The 19,671-nt window shown below is 38.3% G+C and overlaps 1 protein-coding gene across 1 annotated transcript in view; it reads right to left on the bottom strand.

Moving 5' to 3' along the window:
- Positions 1-440: 440 nt before the first annotated feature.
- The window catches only part of pcgf5b (polycomb group ring finger 5b), a 20,079-nt gene continuing 848 nt past the window's right edge, over positions 441-19,671 (bottom strand). The window contains exons 2-9 of the mRNA XM_084134304.1: positions 15,709-15,977; positions 12,627-12,723; positions 12,166-12,221; positions 11,999-12,058; positions 9,606-9,751; positions 5,232-5,330; positions 4,107-4,196; positions 441-2,770 (exon numbers count right to left, since the gene is read on the bottom strand). Of these exons, the coding sequence (XP_083990430.1) occupies positions 2,723-2,770; positions 4,107-4,196; positions 5,232-5,330; positions 9,606-9,751; positions 11,999-12,058; positions 12,166-12,221; positions 12,627-12,723; positions 15,709-15,820 (708 nt within the window). The 5' untranslated portion in view covers positions 15,821-15,977 and the 3' untranslated portion in view covers positions 441-2,722. The remainder of the gene's footprint in view (positions 2,771-4,106; positions 4,197-5,231; positions 5,331-9,605; positions 9,752-11,998; positions 12,059-12,165; positions 12,222-12,626; positions 12,724-15,708; positions 15,978-19,671) is intronic.

Genomic DNA, 19,671 nt, shown 5'->3' with positions numbered 1-19,671 from the left:
TCAACATGATGCTGAATGACTTTCCCATTTTAGAAACTGAAGAGTGATGGACACACACACACACACACACACACACATTCCCTCCTCAACCATCTAAAAATTAGATAGCTGTCTCTTTTTTATGATCTTTTGGCAGCATTTTCTCCTCACTGAAAGCAGTGAAAGTCGAATCACTTGAAAAGTCGATGGATTTTGGCCGTGGAGAAATTATGTCCTTGGCAGATGAAGCTTGGATGAAATCACAGAGAAAATATGAGGCAATGCTACCGCAACCAGAGCTCCACACACACCGCTGTGCAATGAGACCATTCAGGAGGGAAAGAGAATTGAACCATCTGTAACACATTCAATAAAATAAACACTGTAGTGTTTTGTCTCTTTAGAAATTTTAAATACCATGACATAAGTATGAAATCAAAAATGGTACATGGAGACCAATATAACCGATATTCATGAGTGTATTTTTCTTCCGGACAAAGACACAAATACAATAACTCAAGTATACAAGTCATATGTTGTATACATTTCTAATCTAAAGGAATCACCTCAGGAACTTTACATTGAAAAAAATAGAATATTCTAAGCAGCATTTCATGTTTGTTACATACAACATACATTTCCATTTTTTTAAAGATAAAATATCTACAAGGGCTTCTTACAAAAATACATTTTGATCATTGCAGTACAAGGACATTCAAGGGACTATTCTAAACAAATATTATTCAGTGTCCACACATTATTTTATATTTTAAAGTCACCTTTTTAATGGAGGGAGATTCAGAGGAGATTTGTAAGGACATGGAAAAATTCACAAATAGACTGGAAAATTTTTTTTTTGAACTCTGAGAAATTAGGTAGTTTTGTTACATGCTCAGAAATTCAAGCTTTCTCTTTGCCACATGGCCTCTGTGAGTATAGTTGTAAGGCAAGGCAAACAGTTTTTAGCCTGTTATGCCATGTGGTCAGATGCTATAGAATGTCTTTGGTGAAATATGACCAGACTAATATACTGTAATGTGGCCCAGCAAATCCCTTAATTCTATTTTGCAAGAATTAAAGGAACATACCGACTTTTTGGGACTTTAGCTTATTCACCGTATCCCCCAGAGTTAGATAAGACCATACATACCCTTTTCATCTCCGTGCGTGCCGTAACTGGAGGTTACGTGCGTGCCGTAACACAACAACTGGAGGTAAACGGTTCCAGCTAGCATACTGCTCCCAATAAGTAACAAAATAACACCAACATTTTCCTATTTACATGTTGTGATTTACATAGTCACAGCGCGTACAAATAACAAGGTCACGAGACACAGCCATCTCTAACCGTATACTGGGAACTATATTCTCAGAAGGCGAAGCACTGCTACTTCTGCGGAGTGATTTACTCCAACTCTGAGGGAACTCTCTGCTCCTCACCACGGGGCTTCTCAGGTGCTGCGAGCAAATCACTCTGCCCAAGTAGCAGTGATTCGCCTTCTGAGAATATAGTTCCCAGTATGTATACAGTTAGAAGATGGCTATTGGCTAATATGGTTATTTTGTCACTTATTGGGAGCAGTATGCTAGCTGGAGCCGTTTACCTCCAGTCTTTGTACTAAGCTAGGCTAGCGGTGGGTGTGTCAGACAGAGTTATGGCACGCACAGAGATGAAAAGGGTATGTATGGACTTATCTAACTCTGGGGGATATGGTGAATAAGCTAAAGTCACAAAAAGTCGGCGTGTTCCTTTAAGTATAGTTTCTTCCTTTGCTTTGACATTTCTTTCTTTGGACAACTTGATTCAGGATTTATTCTGACATAAAACAGGCAAGCATGACTCAAAAACTTTGATTTAAGACAGCAATTATGAACATTATACCTATGTTTCTATAAAATCCGAAAAAAGTATTACAAATTGTGAGGAAGATTTTAACTCATTGCCTGTCAGCCATAAACCAAAATGACAGGACAGTAAAGCTGAATTCTTTCTCAATTATGATGCCACGGAAGTATGATGACATTGTAAAACCACTATTCGATGTGTTTAGCAAAGTTAAATTCAACTTGTTTTTTTTGTTTTGTTTTTGTTTTTTAAATGAGGCACATATGCAGAGGTCACCAAAACCATGTAAAAGAAACGGTATTTTTGAGAGCATAGAGGTATAACCTATAATAAATAAAACCACTTAAGTGGGCAAAATCAAAAACAGACCAGCTTAAAACCCCCTTAGAGGATGTTTGAAGCTCTAATCAAGCCTAGAAGCTTTAAACACCAGGAGCCTAGTATTAAACCACTTAAAGTGACCTAAAAATTCACATTCTGTCACTCACCCTTATGTTTTTCAAAACCTTGCAGGGCTTGTTTTGTCCGTAGAACACAAAAGGAAACAATTCTGTAAAAACTCTTTATAAACTCAACGTCTGTCAGAATCTCTTCACAAGATGATGTAATAAAAAGGCACTGCCGCATTTACTTGAGATTTTCATATCATGTGACATTTTTAAAGGGAGCTACCATCAAATGCAAATTGCTGAAGGCCTTTAAACATGACTTTTGCGTCACTTTGGTAAATAAACTACAACACAGGAAGTGAAATAAATCACAATGTTGTAAGTGACAATCTTTCGACAAAAAAACGAATGAAACTAAACAGAAGAGATGGGTAGAGCACATCTTCAGAACTGGTCCATTCAATTCGCTGTCTGTTCATAGGATGAAGTTAGTGCAGGGTATTTCAACCTAGCCAAAGTCAATGCGTGGTCGATATTCAAGTACCATTGGGTATACCTGGAGAAAGAGACATGTTGTAGATGAGTGTAAAATTTCCTTTTATGATGATATGCAAGCTTTATATTCACATAAATCTATAATTAAATCAAAAACTATCATTCAATATAAAAGTATTTTATGATCACTGATTACAAATACAATATAATTCAAGTTCATTGCAAGCTACCCTGCTGAAATCCAGCATTGCTGGTCACCAGCAGAATATGGTGTGTTTTGCATGCTGGGATTGGTCATCAAGTTTATAGGAAAAGTGAATAGTGAAAATATTATTTTAAGTTATCTGATAAAAAGATAAGTGAAGTGAAAAGTGAAATCATCAATAGATTTTTAACAATTAAACACAATTTTAATAGTGAAGTTGAAATCACACTGACATACTGTCATTTAACAATTTCTGAGCTCATAGAATGTCTTTCTTTTAAAGATAGGGTAGGCAATTTGTTTTAGAAACAATTTTTATCATACTGGTTAAAACTCTCTTCACATAGCAATCAATAATAGAAGTGGTCTAAATATTAAAACTAGGGCTGTCAACGTTAACAAGTTAACGCATTTGATAAATTTTTTCCTCATAAGAGTTACACTTTAACTTAAATTAGTTAAATTAAGTCTTAAATGAGCGTTAAGAGTTGTGAGAGAAGGATACGTGTGTGAGATCCGCGTCTCTGTCAGCAGCGGCAGATCTTAAAGTGACAGCAGCCACTAATTATATGACATTGATTATGGGTTTATGTGAGGATTGTTTGAAGTTCACTTAAATTAAAAGTTGTTCTTTTTTTGAAGCCTAATAAATAAAAACATTAAAAAGATGTATAGCTTTCAATTACACTGCAATGTTGAATGGCTATAATTAATGTTTAAAATTGGGGGATTAATCACAGAAAACGTGTGATTAATCTATTTTCTTTTTTTATTTATTATTATTATTATTATTATTGACAGCACTAATTTAAACATGTACATATATCTTCTGTGGAAGCCTCAGGACCAAAAAATGTTTGTCCAATCATTGCATTCAGTCCTCATAGCTCCATACTCGATGACAGCCTTGTGCAAAAGTTACAATCATAATGCTAAAATGAATGAAGCACCTGCTCAGTTGAAGGGTGTGGACTCGACTGAACCGACTGGAATTAACCTTAAAGTTTTATGGCTGTCTTAGTTACTTTGCTTCACAATGTAAGTACCATGAAGAGCAAAACCACACAACTTGCTATGAAGCTCCTTTAGGTAATAGGGTCAGCCGCACTGCTCATCCCAGTGGAAAAGATGAGAGGATTCAGATTTCACGCATAAGAGGAGAGGAGGAGATACTGGTATTCTCATGGCTTACATTTTCTCCCCGAAGCCTCCAGCGGGTCATGTAGATGAATTCCATGGTGTGGTCTTTACCCATGATCTCACCATTGCATAGAACATCTAGCTGCAGAAACAGTTAGTGATTATCAGATCTGTTTAATTGTACAGTAGTACAAAACACTAAAGCAAGTATCAAACAAACAAAACATAAACAGCAGGAATACGGTAAGTGATGAAACACATGCAAATATATAAAAGAAACACACTTGAGTCCCAGACAAGAATATTTAATTTGTAGTGTTCCTATATCTGTCACAGCTATGTTCTGTTTAGTACGGAGGCCCGATCATGACATGCAAGAAAAAAAAAGTAAATCGTGCGCACGATTTACTTATTTCTTTTCCTCGATTTGCTAAATCGTGTGCACGATTTACTAATTCGATTTAGCTAATCAAGGGAACGAATTAGTAAATCCTGCGCATGATTTACTTATTTCTTTTCCTCGATTTGCTAAATCGTGTGCACAATTTACTAATTCGATTTAGCTAATCAAGGGAATGAATTAGTAAATCCTGCGCATGATTTATAAATCGAGGAAACAAATTAGAAAATTGTGCACACGATTTAGCCTACTATTTATTTTGCTGCATGTCATGTGAGGGGCTCCGTAGTTTAGTTTCACTTTCATGGATTTTTTGTTTGTTTATCTTCAGTTACCTGTTTCCTTTGTTCTAGATTTTCACCATTCATTAGTTGTCATGGACATTGATTAACGAGCACACCTGTCTGTATTTAGTTCATAACCTTGTCTATTTAAGTGCCTCATTTCCTTTCTTTCCTTGTCCAGTATTGTTTGTGCCATGCACTCTGTCTCATGTTGTTTGCTCTTGTTAAATAAACCTTGTTGTTGTTATTTTGAACCATTTAATCTGCCTTCCTCATTATCATTGGACTTCATATTTAATTACCATGTACTGCTAAAACTTATGTTTATCCCACTATAAGCTTTGCATAAATATGCCTGCAAAATGCATAACAACATTAATATACACGTGAGATTTAAACAAAATGCAAAGGCAATATGTAAATTCCAATAAATCGTTCTATCTTTGTACAGAAAAATGGTAAACTACATAGACTTAAGATATCCAAATGTTACCTCATAAGAACTGGGAAGCTTTAACTTCAGACTTAAAAACTTCTTAATTGTTCCAACAGTCACTCTTGTTGAGCAGCGAATAAATTTTTTCATTAAACCCTGGAAAACAAATAAAAAGACAACAAATTTCCAAAATGTGTCTCAGAATATTAGAATGAAAATTTCTGAAAGATCATGTGACATTGAAAACTGGCTGCTGAAAATTCAGCTTTGCCTTCACGAAAAAAGAAAGAAAAAAAAAAGTTTAAAAACTATATCTAAATGGGGACTGCAGATGAAAATTATTCTGTATGGCTAAATCTGGCACATTTACATGATGGACTTATGTGCTCATGTTAATTATTGTGCATTGTCCCTTTTAAAATAAAGAATGAAGAAATAGAAAATGTCTCAGTTACTATTGTAATCTCCGTTCCCTGATGGAGGGAACAAGACGTTGTGTCAAGATTGACATTATGGGTCGCACATGGGAGCCCCAAACACCTCTGATTCTTCCGAAAAATTCTTCACTGTGTGCAAGTAGAGCACCCGGCTAGTTGCCCGCAGCTTACAACACACGGGACGAAACTGGCTCAACCCGGAAATTGAAAATTCTCGAAAAGGTATTAGGTGTCGACGAGCCAACCACTCTGCAGATAGAGTTTGCAGTTAAACAGTCACTGCAGGCTAAAGCCCAGGAGGATGCAACACTCCTTGCGGAGTGAGCTTAAACGAAGGGGAATGGCACGATCCCCTGTGCCTGATATGCCAAGGTAATAGCATCCACGATCCAGTGGGCCAACCTCTGTTTGGAGACAGCCTTCCCCTTCTGCTGTCCCCCAAAACAGACAAAGAGCTGCTCAGAGTGTCTAAAACTCAGCGTGTGGTCCAAGTAAATACGGGAATGGGAATGTAGTGGACACAGCAACGATAAGGCTTGGTCTGCCTCGCCTAGGGGTAGTGGGAATGTAGTCTGATAGGGATTATGTGAGAGTATCCCTGTCCGAACTCAAGGCACAATTCACTGACAGAGAACGCCTGCAGGTCCCCAATCATCTTGGTGGAGATGAGCGTAGTCAGGAGTACCATCTTCAATGAGAGGGCCCTTAGCTCCAGCAGCTCAAAAATAGCTCTCTGTAGACCCGACAAGCCTAAAGAGGGATACCATGAAGGAATAAGGCGTGGCCTAGAAGGATTCAACCTCCTGGCATCTTTGAGGAACCTGATTATCAGGTCATGCTTCCCCAATGACTTACCCTCTACTAAACTGTAATGTGCCGCTATGAAGGCCACATATACCTTCAAGGTGGAGGGGGACAGACATCCCTGCTGTAGTGCTTATCATAATATCATTATATTCTATAGAGCTATAAATAGCAATAACACGATGGAATGCACTTCACAACTTGAACTTTACTTAGCAGATGTTGAAGGTATATGCAATCACACCGTGCAATCTAGAGCATAAGACAACAATTGCAGCATAACCCAGTTTCTAACACTAAATAAATAACACCTCCAACCTGTCCTGCAGGAAGAAAAGTGCTGCCTCGACTGCGCATCTCTGTGGGTCTTCTCCTCTGGAAGCACACCAGTTAACAAACCGACTCGTGAAGTGGGCTCTAGCCTGAGTGATAGTGTCTGCCGCTGGTGATAGCCCACACAAGTCTTCCACATCCCATCCAGGGATTAGGCGTGGAGGTTCCAGAGGTCTGGGTGCAGGTGGCAAGTTTTCCCCTGTCCCTGAAAAAGGAGGTAATTACTCAGGGGAATTCACCAGAAAGGGGCTGTCGCAAGGAGCTTGAGCTCCAAGAACTAAGTCGGGTTGGACAAATACCTGCAACCAGTAGGACCCGCTCTTTGTCCTCTCTGACTTTGCACAACGTCTGTGCAATCAGGCTCATTGGGGAAAAGCTTACTTGCGCAGACCCCGGGGCTAGCTGTGTGCCAGTGCATCCGTGCCGAGGGGGGCCTCGGTCAGGGAATACCACAGAGGACAGTGGGAGGATTCCTGGGTAGTGAACAGTTCTATTTGTGCCTCGCCGAATCAACTCCAAATCATCTGAAAGACCACTCTCCATGGAGCGTGGCCTGTCATAAGAGCGAGTCAGCTGTGTGATTAAGGTCGCCTGGGACATGAGTGGCTCACAGTGACTTCAGTTGCTGCTGACTCCTCAGGAGGAGACGGTGGGCGAGTTGGGACATGCAACGAGAGCGGATACCACCATGGCGATTGATATACGCCACCATCGTCACGTTGACCATTAGGATCAACACATGCTTGCCATGGATAAATAGTCAAAACCTCCTCAAGGCTAGCAGCACAGCCAACAACTCAAGACCTCAAGGCAGTTGATGTGCCAGTGCAGTCGGGGACCTGTCCAGGTTCCCAAGGCTGCATGCCCATTGCATCCAGCGCACCAGCCTGTCTTGGAAGAGTCTGTTGTGACGACAACACGTGGACACTTATTCTAATTGAACTCCCACCCGTAGAAACGCAAGGTTTGTCCAAGGACTTAAAGAACAGCAACAGATCGACGTGGTGGTCACTCGATGTGTGCATCTCGTGACTCGAGCATGAAGCCAATGCTGAAGTGGTTTCATATGCATTAGCCCAAGTGGCGTTATTGTGACTGTTACTTACTCTTGTTAAAGATGTGCTAATTTCGCCGAATGCAGTTCCTGCATCAATCCTGGCTCAGAACTACCCTCATGCACATCTTTTAGTGCCTTGGTCTGCAGGATGGTGGCCTGCCCAGCAGTACTGCAAGGCTCCGCCGTTAGAGACGGAGTAAACTTACATGCCATAGAAGGGAGTCTGGGATGATTCTGCCAGGTTGACAGTTCATCCTCATCTGAAGCCCTGAATAATAAATTAGGCTCGCCATTGGACGAAACGCCTAACCTAATCCATGAGCTCAACTAGGAGAGATGAGCGTGCTGAGGAATAGAAGGTCCGTGGGGACTCACCCGGCAGAAATGCATCCATTGGTACCCTCAGATCACAGTAAATGAGCATGAACCATCCACAAAAGCTGCTCCAGCATGGGCATGCAGCAGCGATAGGGCTATTTAATTGAGACAGGTGTCGACCACATCCAGAAATACACATGCAAAAAAGCATCTTTAAAAAGACGGTTTTGTCTGCATTTACTCTATTAGAGAAAATTTCTGTTTTATGGAAAATTTCTCTTGCTAGAGAATCTTTTTTGGAAATGTCTCTTTTTAGTTGCTCGTTGAAGCACCCAGGGGAACTCTTTTGCACTAAACTGTGTGTGTGGAAGAGAGAATCACTGAAATGCGCCATACAGAAATCACAGAGAGAATCACAGATACATCTTCTCAGCTCTGAAAAATAAATCTGAATGAGTGGAGCACACCAGCTTCCTTTTATACCCGTATAACCCTCCAGGGGAGTGGCTGGCATGCAAATTCCCATCGCCAGTTCTCATTGGCCTTTTCTGAAGTATCAGAGGTGTCTGGGGCTCCCAAGTGCAACCCCTAGTGTTAGTCTCAACGTCAACGTCAAAGTGGCTGACAGATAGGGAACAGTTGTTTTAAACTGTAATTATATTACACAATATTACTGTTTTTACTATATTTTTGATTAAATACACGTGGCCTTGGTGAGCATAAAAGACTTCTTTCAAAAACACATATATATATATATATATATATGAAATTAAGCTTAATGTAGTTGCAGAGAAAAAACATAAGACTATATGAGACATCACGTTAACAAAGAAAGAAAGAAAGAAAGAAAGAAAGACCGAAAGAAAGAAAGAAAGAAAAATTTATTAGCAAGCAGGGAGATAATGGTAAATTGGAAGCTGATAGAAAGGATTGAGCCTTGGAGTCACACTGATTGATGCCAGGCTTTAGTAAAGACTGAGGATAAAGGCCTATTTATACTTCTGCGTCGAACTGCTGCCGTAGCTACGTCGTAGGCTGTGTGTAGCGCGCGTACCCTACGGCGTACCCTGACGTGCACCTCTCCAAAAATGTAACAACGCGTCAATTCTACGCGGACGCAAGCGCTGTGATTGGTGTGCCAGAACCCCTCCCTCGGGGTTTCACATGCTCCCTAGGTGCGCGTCAACGCGGACAATGACGCAGAAGTATAAATTAAAACCAACACGTTGCCTACGGCGTATAGGCTCCGGCGTAGGTCCGACGCAGAAGTATAATGAGGCCTTAAGTCTCATCTTTAATCTTAAAATGTCAAACACAATGATCTTGTGGGGAAAATCTGATCCCGGTTCACCTTTCCCATATAAGGAATGATGGGGCAAGACCAATGCATAGAGAAGATAAAGGAAGCATAAGACATGGAGTGGCACCCATAAATGCTGACAGGGGGAGGAGAGTTATATCGCAAAGTTCAAGATGGCTAACCTTAACAATGTTCTCTCCCATCTGCCCATTGTTACGCAAGCAGTCCAGACAGATAGCTATCTGAGTATCACTCCTGTGGTAGTCCCCATCACCTTTATCATCATCCTCTTCATCTACTCGGGCTTTCTTACATATAGGGCCATCCTCTGGAAAAAGACAAAACAGTGGTGCTTATGCTAAAGGATTGCCATTTAAATAATTTAATGAAGGTTCTGAACTGTTGTTTTATCTACTTTTCACACAGATGTTCTCTTAAATAACTGTACTGTTGCTTTTTTATTGTACTAAATTGAGTTAATGACTGCTTTACAGCTCAAATTTGTTTCATAATTGATGCATTTTTCAACATTGACACTGTTATTTTCTTGTTTATTACTGTGAAGCTGCTTTGAAACAATCTGTATTGTATAAAGCTTCATAAAAATAAATACTTTTAAATTTATTTACTTTTTTTACTCCCAAATATTGTTAAAACACAAAATCCCTGTATCCGCCAATATACACATCTTATTGAAGATTTCCTTGAGAAAAAACTCAACAGACTTCATATGGATTTCTTGCAAAAATTTCATTTAAAAAAGTGCTACATTACATGCTTCTTCGACAATGTGGGGCAAAAAAGCAAAACATTTCAGGCAAAGCTAAATAGATATGGTAATCCAAAACAGCATCTGTTTGTTTTACTTTTATATGAAATAGATAACATTCAAAACAATGCTCTTAGGAAAATTATAAATGTGGTAATTATCTCATCATTAAGAACTATTTGCAGCTGCAAACACTTACAAGTTACCTTGGAGACTCCAACTATTATGAAAGTCCTTCATTTTGGCTCATACAGAGCACAAGGACTGTAGATTATTATTGAATTTTCAGCAGCCATTACTGGTCAGTGTCACATGCTCCTTCAAAAATGTGTTGATTTGGTGCTAAAGAAACATTTCTTACTAATGTTGAAAACAACATTATTGCAGCTTAATAATTTTGTGGAAAACAAAACTGTTTTTAACATAGCTAACAATTAGAAGCATTGTTAATAATTGAGCAGCAATAATGATTGATAATAAATAAAAAATGAAAATTCAGCTTTTCCATGAATAAATTACATTCTAAAATAAATTTAAAAACAGGTTGTTGTTTGTTTATTTGCATGCAGCCTTGGTAAGCATAGTGATGGTAGTGTAAATAACTAAACAGTTACTTGTATCTTTTGAGTCTTGTGTCTAAATTTGACAGTACATACATTAAAGTCTAAGAGTTTAACATTTTGTTCATCTTTAAAGTTGTAACTGTATAAAATAGCTGTACAGAGCGATTCTGTGGTTCCCTCTGGAGTCAAAGAAGCAGAGAGACATAGACTGAGGACAGCTATACTGATGACTCGCATCATTCTACCACCTGTGAGTCAAGGTCACAGAAACAGATTGTGGTGGATTAATTTGAGCTGTGAAGACATTTCTTGATAGGGAAAAAAAGTTATACCAAAAGTCTGATGAAAGAAGTTTAAATGCTGAATACAGCAAAGTAACCTGTACCATGAGGTCACATTGGACTGATTCATAGCTATGAGAGCCTAATGTGTTGGATTACAGGGATAGATCAGCCAAAAATGAAACTTTTGGAAAACATTTACTGACCCTCATGCTGTTTCAAATCCATAACACTTTCTTTCTTCTGCAAACCACAAAATATGTTATGTAGACTTTTCACACTGCTCTTTTCCATACAATGAAAATGAAGTGACCAGGAGCTGTTAAGCTCCAAAAAAGGGCAATAGGCACCATAAATGTACCATAAAACTAGTCCATACAACTTGTGTGCTGTATTCTAAGGCTGCAACGGAAATCGTATACTTGCCTACTGCATAGTAGGTGAAAAATAGTGTGTGAATTAAGTAGTATGTTAAAATGTACAGTATTCATAAAACAGTAGGCAAAAAGATCCCAGGGGAACTACTACTATCTGCAAGATTTTGAAGTGCGCATCCAATGAACACTTCACAATCCCATGAGGCCATGGGAGAGGATTTGTGAATGACAGTGAAGTGACACAACTGACGCTGGTAGGTCACATGGCAAATACTCAAGACAAGACAATATGTGATTTCTGATGCAACCTAAGTCATCTGAAGTCGTACAAATTCTATTTGGGCTGTTTAATGGTGTTTTTTGTCCTTTTCAGAGCTTGACATCTCATTGTCACCATTCACTTTCATTGTATGAAAAACAGCAGTGTCAACATTCTGCTGATTCTCTCACATTTCATTCAGGTTTGGAATGACAACAGAGTGAGTATATGAAAAAAAAATTCAGATGAATTATCCCTTTAAAATAGAGAAGCTCTGTGGTAACATGGCTATCAGGTGAGTGCAGATAATTTGTGAGTCATTTTACCATTAGAATTTTCTTTCGATTTGTTTCTTCTCCAAAATTCAACCTCTTGCTGCTGTTCCTCTGGAAGGAAAATGAAAGGCAGGGAAAAGGTTAAATAAATGCCAGTTGATATTTGGTATCTATATATAACACACAAGTTACTTAAAATGGCTCAGTAAAATACATACTTTCTCTAAGACCGGGCACAAGTTTGAATATGACTTCTTCAAGAGTGTTGTCCAGCCTTTGGAGAAAAGAAATGTGAGCTACCAGAACACATGATGAGAGCCATATTTTCCCTGTCCCATCTGTTAGCAAGTTCAGGCTAATGCTGCTCTAGATCTTGTTATCATGTTATCATTCTGTCTGGTGTTGGGGTGGAGATGCATCACTGGTGTGGAAAGGCAATCCTGCGCTGGGTCATCTCAGCTGACACTCTAGCTTCAGAAAACAATCCGGCTGTTGCCTGGAATGCCTCCCAACCAAGATGCGAAATCAAGTAGATTAATCTGATTAAACCTTATCATGGTTTGTATTGTGGTGTGATCTACAATGCTGCACTGAATCTGTTCCCAGATCACTTGAAACAGTTTTTCTGAAGAGAAAATTTTGTCTTAGTAGTAGGATATTATGGATCAGTGTGGTTTACCTTAACATCTCCAAGGGATTCGTTTCATGAACCTGGATACCACATTTTGGGCAATCATTGCTGTCCTCAAAATGCTGGACTATACAGCTTTTGCAAACTGTTCAGAAGCAAGAAAACAGAAGAAATTATTCTTAAAAAACTGAATGCACAAATAATGTTACCTGTTTAATGAACATTTAAAACGAGTCAAAATACTATTAAAGCAGCTGTATCTGTGCAGTGAACATAATGATGGGCTCTAAACACACTTGGTGTCTTCTATTGTGGTATTTGTGGTTTCTACGATTTTATCCCACAATTGCTTGCATCCCCTTTTACATTTCACAATTGAAATTCTGCATGTTGTACATAAGTACATATACCTAACTTTTTTATGCATGTAATAAAGTGTGACCAGAAACACCTATCGCATTCCACCAGCAACGAACATACCTTATTGCTCTGTGAATACAGACGCACAAACCTGTCAACACACAAACTAAATCAAACTGCTTTACCTAATTAATGAGTGGGGGGGGGGGGGGGGGGGGGGGAATAGTCACTGCCCACACTGGTATTGATACAAGACACAATCAGGTCATCACTGTGTGGAATAATTGGCTGGGTGGAGGGCTAAAATATAGTGCATAGTCCAAACAAATGCGTGGTGCATTCAAAATATGGAATTCTTGTTATGGCATTAATGAACATTATATAAAAGAAAAAAATAAATAAAGCAAGCAGAAATCAGAAACTGACTCAATCAAGAATATTAAATAGTGAAAATATTATGAGTGAAAATAGCTTATGCATTGAGAAGAATAACGGTGGTCATGGTGACTGATCAACAGATGACTGTGACACTGTGCTGGTCATGTATTTTAAAAGAGTGGGAATATTCACATCTAGTGTGCTTGTTACTTGGCCGATGCAAGGAAGAGGAGAGACTGGATCCAAATGCAAGCATAAATTTAACAAAACAAAAGATAACACAAAATGAGGCCTAAACCAAAACCAGAACATGAAACATGATTCAAAAAGCACTGAAACACAAGGGGTATATATACACAGGATAACAAATGGGTAACAAGGAACACCTGAGACTGATTAAACCCTAAGGAAACAAACAAGGGCTGCGTTCCACTAAACTTTTAGACATGCACTTGCAAACATCCCTAAGCACTTCTCCTCGGGGGAATCCCTACAATGGTTAATTCGTTAAGTGGATGAGGGAGGTTTATATGGACAGACCCTCGTCCCTCGATTTTGACAGAGGGAGTGAGTCTACTCCGATGTACACTTCAAGCAGCTCTATATCCCAAAATGCATCTTGTGACGTCACAGATCGCACTTAACTGTGTGATTAAGTGTATGATATATTAATTATTTTGAGAATTAATCGCATAATATATTCATTATGTTGAGATTTAATTGCATAATACTTGTAGCTGCCTTATGTTCACAGTCAAAGTTTATACTATTGATGTTTTTTTAATTTGTGTAATTTTGTTTTTCTCCAACAGCTCATATACCTATAGGATGTTATATATTTTTCCCAACAACTTATATGCATATAGAATGGTGCATCAAACAATTCATAAGTAAAAAAGGGGATTAAATAATAAATCAGCTCCAAAGTGAATTCCAAGTGATCAAGGGCTTAGTGCATTCCATTTAAACCTTATGCACGAGTTCCGCCAGTAGTGGGCACTTGTGCAACGTAAGCAATGATGCATATTCGAGTGAACGAGACGGAGGGAAGTTTGCGAGTGAAGGGCATAAAAATGTGGAGTGGAACACAGCCCATGTATCTACAGAAACAAAGGCAAACAGGAAAGGGGAAGCAGTGCAACAAAGTGAACAGAAAATACACTTCAAAATAAAAGTGCATAAATACAACAAAGGACAAAGAGACAGGGATGGTCACAATGCTGCACCAATATGATGCAAAAAGGAAAGTAGGTCCTTTACACCTGACAATAAAATGACAATTAATTAACACTAAATCCTGATTTTCACATACTCTCTGTGGAAATTCATAGGTGCCTAATCAAGCATTATGAAATTAAATGTCCCTAAAATCAAATAATATCGAACATTAACAATAGCAGTTGTGATTTATTAGCCTAAAACACATAGAACAAACGCTGTGTTGTATATTAGCGTGGCAGGTAATACAGTAGAGTTTAATTGGACACAGCTTTATCAGATATATGACAATAAATCATATGGAAAATGGTTTCTTCCTCATTCTGCAATCCTAACAATGCTTGAGTATCTGCATTTTATTATTATTATTTCATTATTTGCATTTAGCATTCCTTTATCACCCACTATCCATCAAGCAATCAGAACAGACCATTTTGGGGTGAGAAATCACCAATAAACATTTCACTAAACTTTCACAAAAGCCCTATTCGCACTGGATTAGTATTACCTGGTGACCTCTAGTCATTTGTAATAATTGTGGAGGTTGTCTGTGATCTTAATCCCGTGCGAATCGGCCATGTCTGTAATTCGTACAGTAAAAAATTTCTGGCAAATGACCTACCATATTTCGCCCAACACTGAGGTCCTGTGATAATATCTGTCTCGTGCGAATCGGCATCTCTGTGATTTGGCGGGGTGGTATATAATTTTTTCAAGGTTTTTGTTTCCTGTGCGGCTTTTTATCCATCTTTCGCGAAGAATGGAGGCTGTGTTGGAGTGTTTTGATAGTATTTTGGGTGCTGGGTCATATCGCTATACCTACACCATACAACTATACAATTTGCAGAAAGAGAAAGTTAAAAACCATCAGAAGAGCAAAAACAAAAAGAATGATTAGATGGAGATGGATGACATGTATAGCAGCATGCAGGTAAAGAACATTCTTCTGTTTATGATATATGTAGACCTATAATGACAAGACATTTCCAAGCAATAGCCTATTGACATCATATCCCGGAGAAGTCAGTAAATTCGAGTAAAATCACAGGCTTCACTTATCCCGTGCGAATGCGCCACACGGAATTCAGATAAGGGTGGGTCATTTCTAAATCACACGAGGTCCCTATATAATACTTATCCAATGCGAATAGTGCTAAAGACTGTAGGTACTCACATGTGTGCAGGCACTCTGTCACAGTGGTTGGCTTGATCAGGTACCCTTTACAGACATAACAGGTGATGAAATGGTTGAAGTCCTTCACCAGGTGTTTCCTATGTGATGTCATTGTCAAGTTACCAAAGTGGGGATGGAGGGAAAACAGATGGTGTAAGGATGAAGGAAGAAGGAAGATTTAACCACTCCGTGGCTCAACTGCTGAAGGGCCCCTGGCCTTCTCGTCCTTCATGACATCATGGATAATTAAACATGCCTTTTAGACAGACCTGTGGATGTGGATTCAACAATTAGACTTTGAAACAAAAATGTGATATCTTTTTGACTTTTTTTTTTTTTTTCACTTTTATTGCTTTGGATATCTTTATGTGTAACTTTTATAGTTTGTTAAAGGTGAATTCAGTAAGGCTGAATCCAAAAATCGCAAACTCTCTAAGTAGGAGGAGCTTCTTTTGAAAAAGCCCTTATTTTCCGACTGTGAAAAGTATATTCTATATAGTATGAATTTGCATAGTAGGCCAATAAATGTAATCTGGATGTACTAGCCTACATTCATCATGTTGTCGTTTTTATAGTCATGTGACCTAACAGCGTCAGTTGCATCACTTCACTGCCATTCACAAATCCTCTTCTGTGGCCTCATGGGATAGTAAAGTGTCCATTAAAGGCACAATTCAGAATCTGGAAGTAGGAAGTCATCCAAGGTACTTTTCACCTACTGTTTTGTGTTTTATGAATTATGTGAATTCTGAAATACTACTCTTTTCACATACTGTTTTTGCTATGTTTTGTATGTAGTAGGGAAGTATGTGATTTTGGGTGGATTGATTTACGCTCACTCTTATTTATGCCAAAAGTACCAGTGGTTTTGGATTTTGTACTGACCAGAGGTTTTGGATTCTGATTCTGTGCATCATCACGGATTTTGTACTGACACCTACTGGCCTACTGAAGTATGTTTACTAACTGCACACAGAAGCTTTCCATCTATTTTTTTTTCTGTCTTATACTACTACTACTCCTACAACACATAATGGACATTCCCCAATTCACTTTCCTATGGTTATGGTCATTTTCCTATGGTTCATCCTTGATCGGTAGTGTGAGAGCTGCTTGCTTGGACATTTACTTTTCTACTCTTACTCATTGTGTTTAGGCCGGTTCATCGCATATATACTGCACATCTCTGGACTATGTCTCTGCCTTCATTAAAGGCAGGGTAGGTAGGAATGGTCTAAAAAACTTCTTTTTCAAATTTGTTTAAACTTTATGTACATATCAATACATAATTAAAATGTAAGTACTCTGAAAAAGAAAGTATAAAAATCGAGTGTCTGTAGACCTCTCAGGACTGTTTTAAAGACAGTTCATTATTTCCATTCACTCCACCCCCTCCCTTCTGGGCTCCTTCCAAAGCCACGCCCCCAAAACACATGAACGCGCGACTCCAACCGCTGAGCTGAAGACGCATTATTTACCTGAGAGAAGCAGAGAGGAAGGAGCACAGTGCATGTAGTGACATCATGTCAGAATCACATGTAATAAAAAAATCTAACGCTAATTGCTTATGAATATAAACAAATAAGATGTATTTTAGTACTCACTATCAAGCTAGCATATTGATATTGGTAAATTTAAAATATATATATTTTTTGATTCGTTAACGAGCTAGTTATATAAGCTAAAAACAGGTTGCATTGATACACTTTTTTACATTACCATCAGTTATATTGTGCTGAAGATGAATTTCGTGTAAGATTCATAACATATATGGTGTTCTGCATGTAGGGGTGGGAGATATTGACAAAAATGAATATCTCGATATTTTTTTCCAATATCTAGATATCGATATTCAGGCGATATTTTTGCCATCCTTCAAAGAAATGTGAGCAAACTGGCAAAAAAGGTCCAGTTGGTCTTTTGACTTGCTGCATTTGACCTATATTATTCTAGGCTATAGAAAAAAACAATAAAGGAGCTAACTAAACAGAATCTGTGGCAGCCCCTACTTTTTCCACTTACAAAAAAAAAAAAAAAAAAAAAAAAACTTAACTAGGCACTTCTTGCAACAGTGATTATTAAATCAAACAACAATATTGTTGATGATCAATTCAAAGTAAAAAAAAAATAACATTTTCAAAACAGTATAAATCCATTCATTTTTCCCCCAAAACGCTATAAATCCATCTTTTTTTTTTTCTTCTAAATTTATGGTTTGTCTTTTTAAAAAAGTTTTTGTCTTTTATTTTTCGTGTTTGCATTTATGAGGAAAAAACAATATTACTTGACAGTTCTCCATTATGGACGCGAGCGCTCTGAAAGCTGCACTAAGACTTTCAAACTTTAACAGAGACCTCAAAACAGAAAGCACAAAGCCTTTCTTTAAAACGAATTTCGTTTTGTATTAATTGTATCTTAATTTTAATATTTTTTTTTTTCATTAATTCATTAATATTTTCATTCCTGGATTAAATACATAAAGTAAATATAGGCTATCAATCACAACATAAGGTGCTTGAACTGGAGATTATATCATCGTGAACCGAACCGTAGCCTCGCCTCACAGGCCTAAAAAATGTGGAATATATTTACAGAAATCTGGTTCTAAACAAAACCATCCAAAACAAAATAAAACTATGTAGCCTAAATGTGCATTTCTCCGGTGCATGCGTTCACTAGCCTACTGCGAAGATCGCGAGTCAAATATCGTCAACTTCATCTTTGCAGCCGACACAGAAATTAATAAACAATTAAAATGTCTTATTGCAATATTTTACACATTCATAATCATTACTTTTGCTGGTTCTTTGAGGCAGCTTTTTAGGTTTATGGCGTTTTGGAAAAGAGCTCTTCACGTACGTACAAACACCGTTTCACCAAGGCACAGCAGCCCTTCAGCACATAAGAACAAAAAGAGAAAAAGCACGGACTTACTAATTACGAAACTTTGATGTGGTTGAACAGCTGAAACAGTCACAAATTCCTTTGCAACTCAAACCTTCTCAGTACGAGTTATGATGGAAGAGAACAGCATTACAGTTTTCAGCGCGTCCTCCTTTGATTGCTGTGTTGTGACTGGAAAAGTGCATGCAGGAGCACATGCGCAAAATGTAGGTTTGTAAAATGTCCTTTTGTAAAATAAAAATAATTTTAGGGCGAAGCAGAGGAGGTCGTGCAAGAGGCCGTGGCGTGCAACTAGGGTCCGAGGAAGTAGAGGCTGAGGACGGGGTGGTCGCTGGAAAGCCACGATGATATTGACACGCGTTTTATTTCTTTGTTTATCCAAAGACTTTTTGTTCATTGCCTTTTCTTGTACTGTCTTCTTTTTTTGCCTTGTTTGCCTTCACTAACTGCATGCCGGTAATGTGAATTTTGATTGCTCTTTGTCTGCCATTGTTTTGCTATTCCTAGGTTCCGTGCCTCTCGAATTCCTCAAATCAAACGTGCGCGCGCAAGAGGGCAGATCCCGTGGCAAAAGGGTGGTTGCCATGGTTGCGAGAGAGAGTGACAGTCGCCTAAGCCAATCCTTTGATTCGTCCCGAATCGAAATAATGAGCTGTGTTTAATACAGATTAAACGGTCTAGAGTCACTTGATTTTTATACTCTTTTTTTTCAGAGTACTTACATTTTAATTATGTATTGATATATATAGAAAGTTTTAACAAATTTGGATCTTTTATTTTTATATAGTCCTACCTACCCTGCCTTTAAGTTGTTAAGTAGGCCTATCTATATTGTGTTTGCTGATATATTGTCTGGTTTGCATGTTTTTCTTAGACACTCTTTTAAAACCGCAATATAAAGTTAATATATGATTACTTGTTATCCATAATTCTGAGTGCAACTTTTAATGTTTGAAAAACTGAATGGCTTACATTTGTTTGAGCAGTCTACAGGTGCATAAAGCCCCGCCTACTGCTTCAAAACGAAACCATTGGGTTAAACTCAAAGTACAGAGGGGC

The sequence above is a fragment of the Abramis brama genome, assembly GCF_963993115.1.
Source record: "Abramis brama genome assembly, chromosome: 14".
NCBI lineage: Eukaryota > Metazoa > Chordata > Actinopteri > Cypriniformes > Leuciscidae > Abramis > Abramis brama.
Note: the sequence above shows the minus strand (reverse complement) of the source record. Positions and strands in the feature narration are given on the sequence as shown.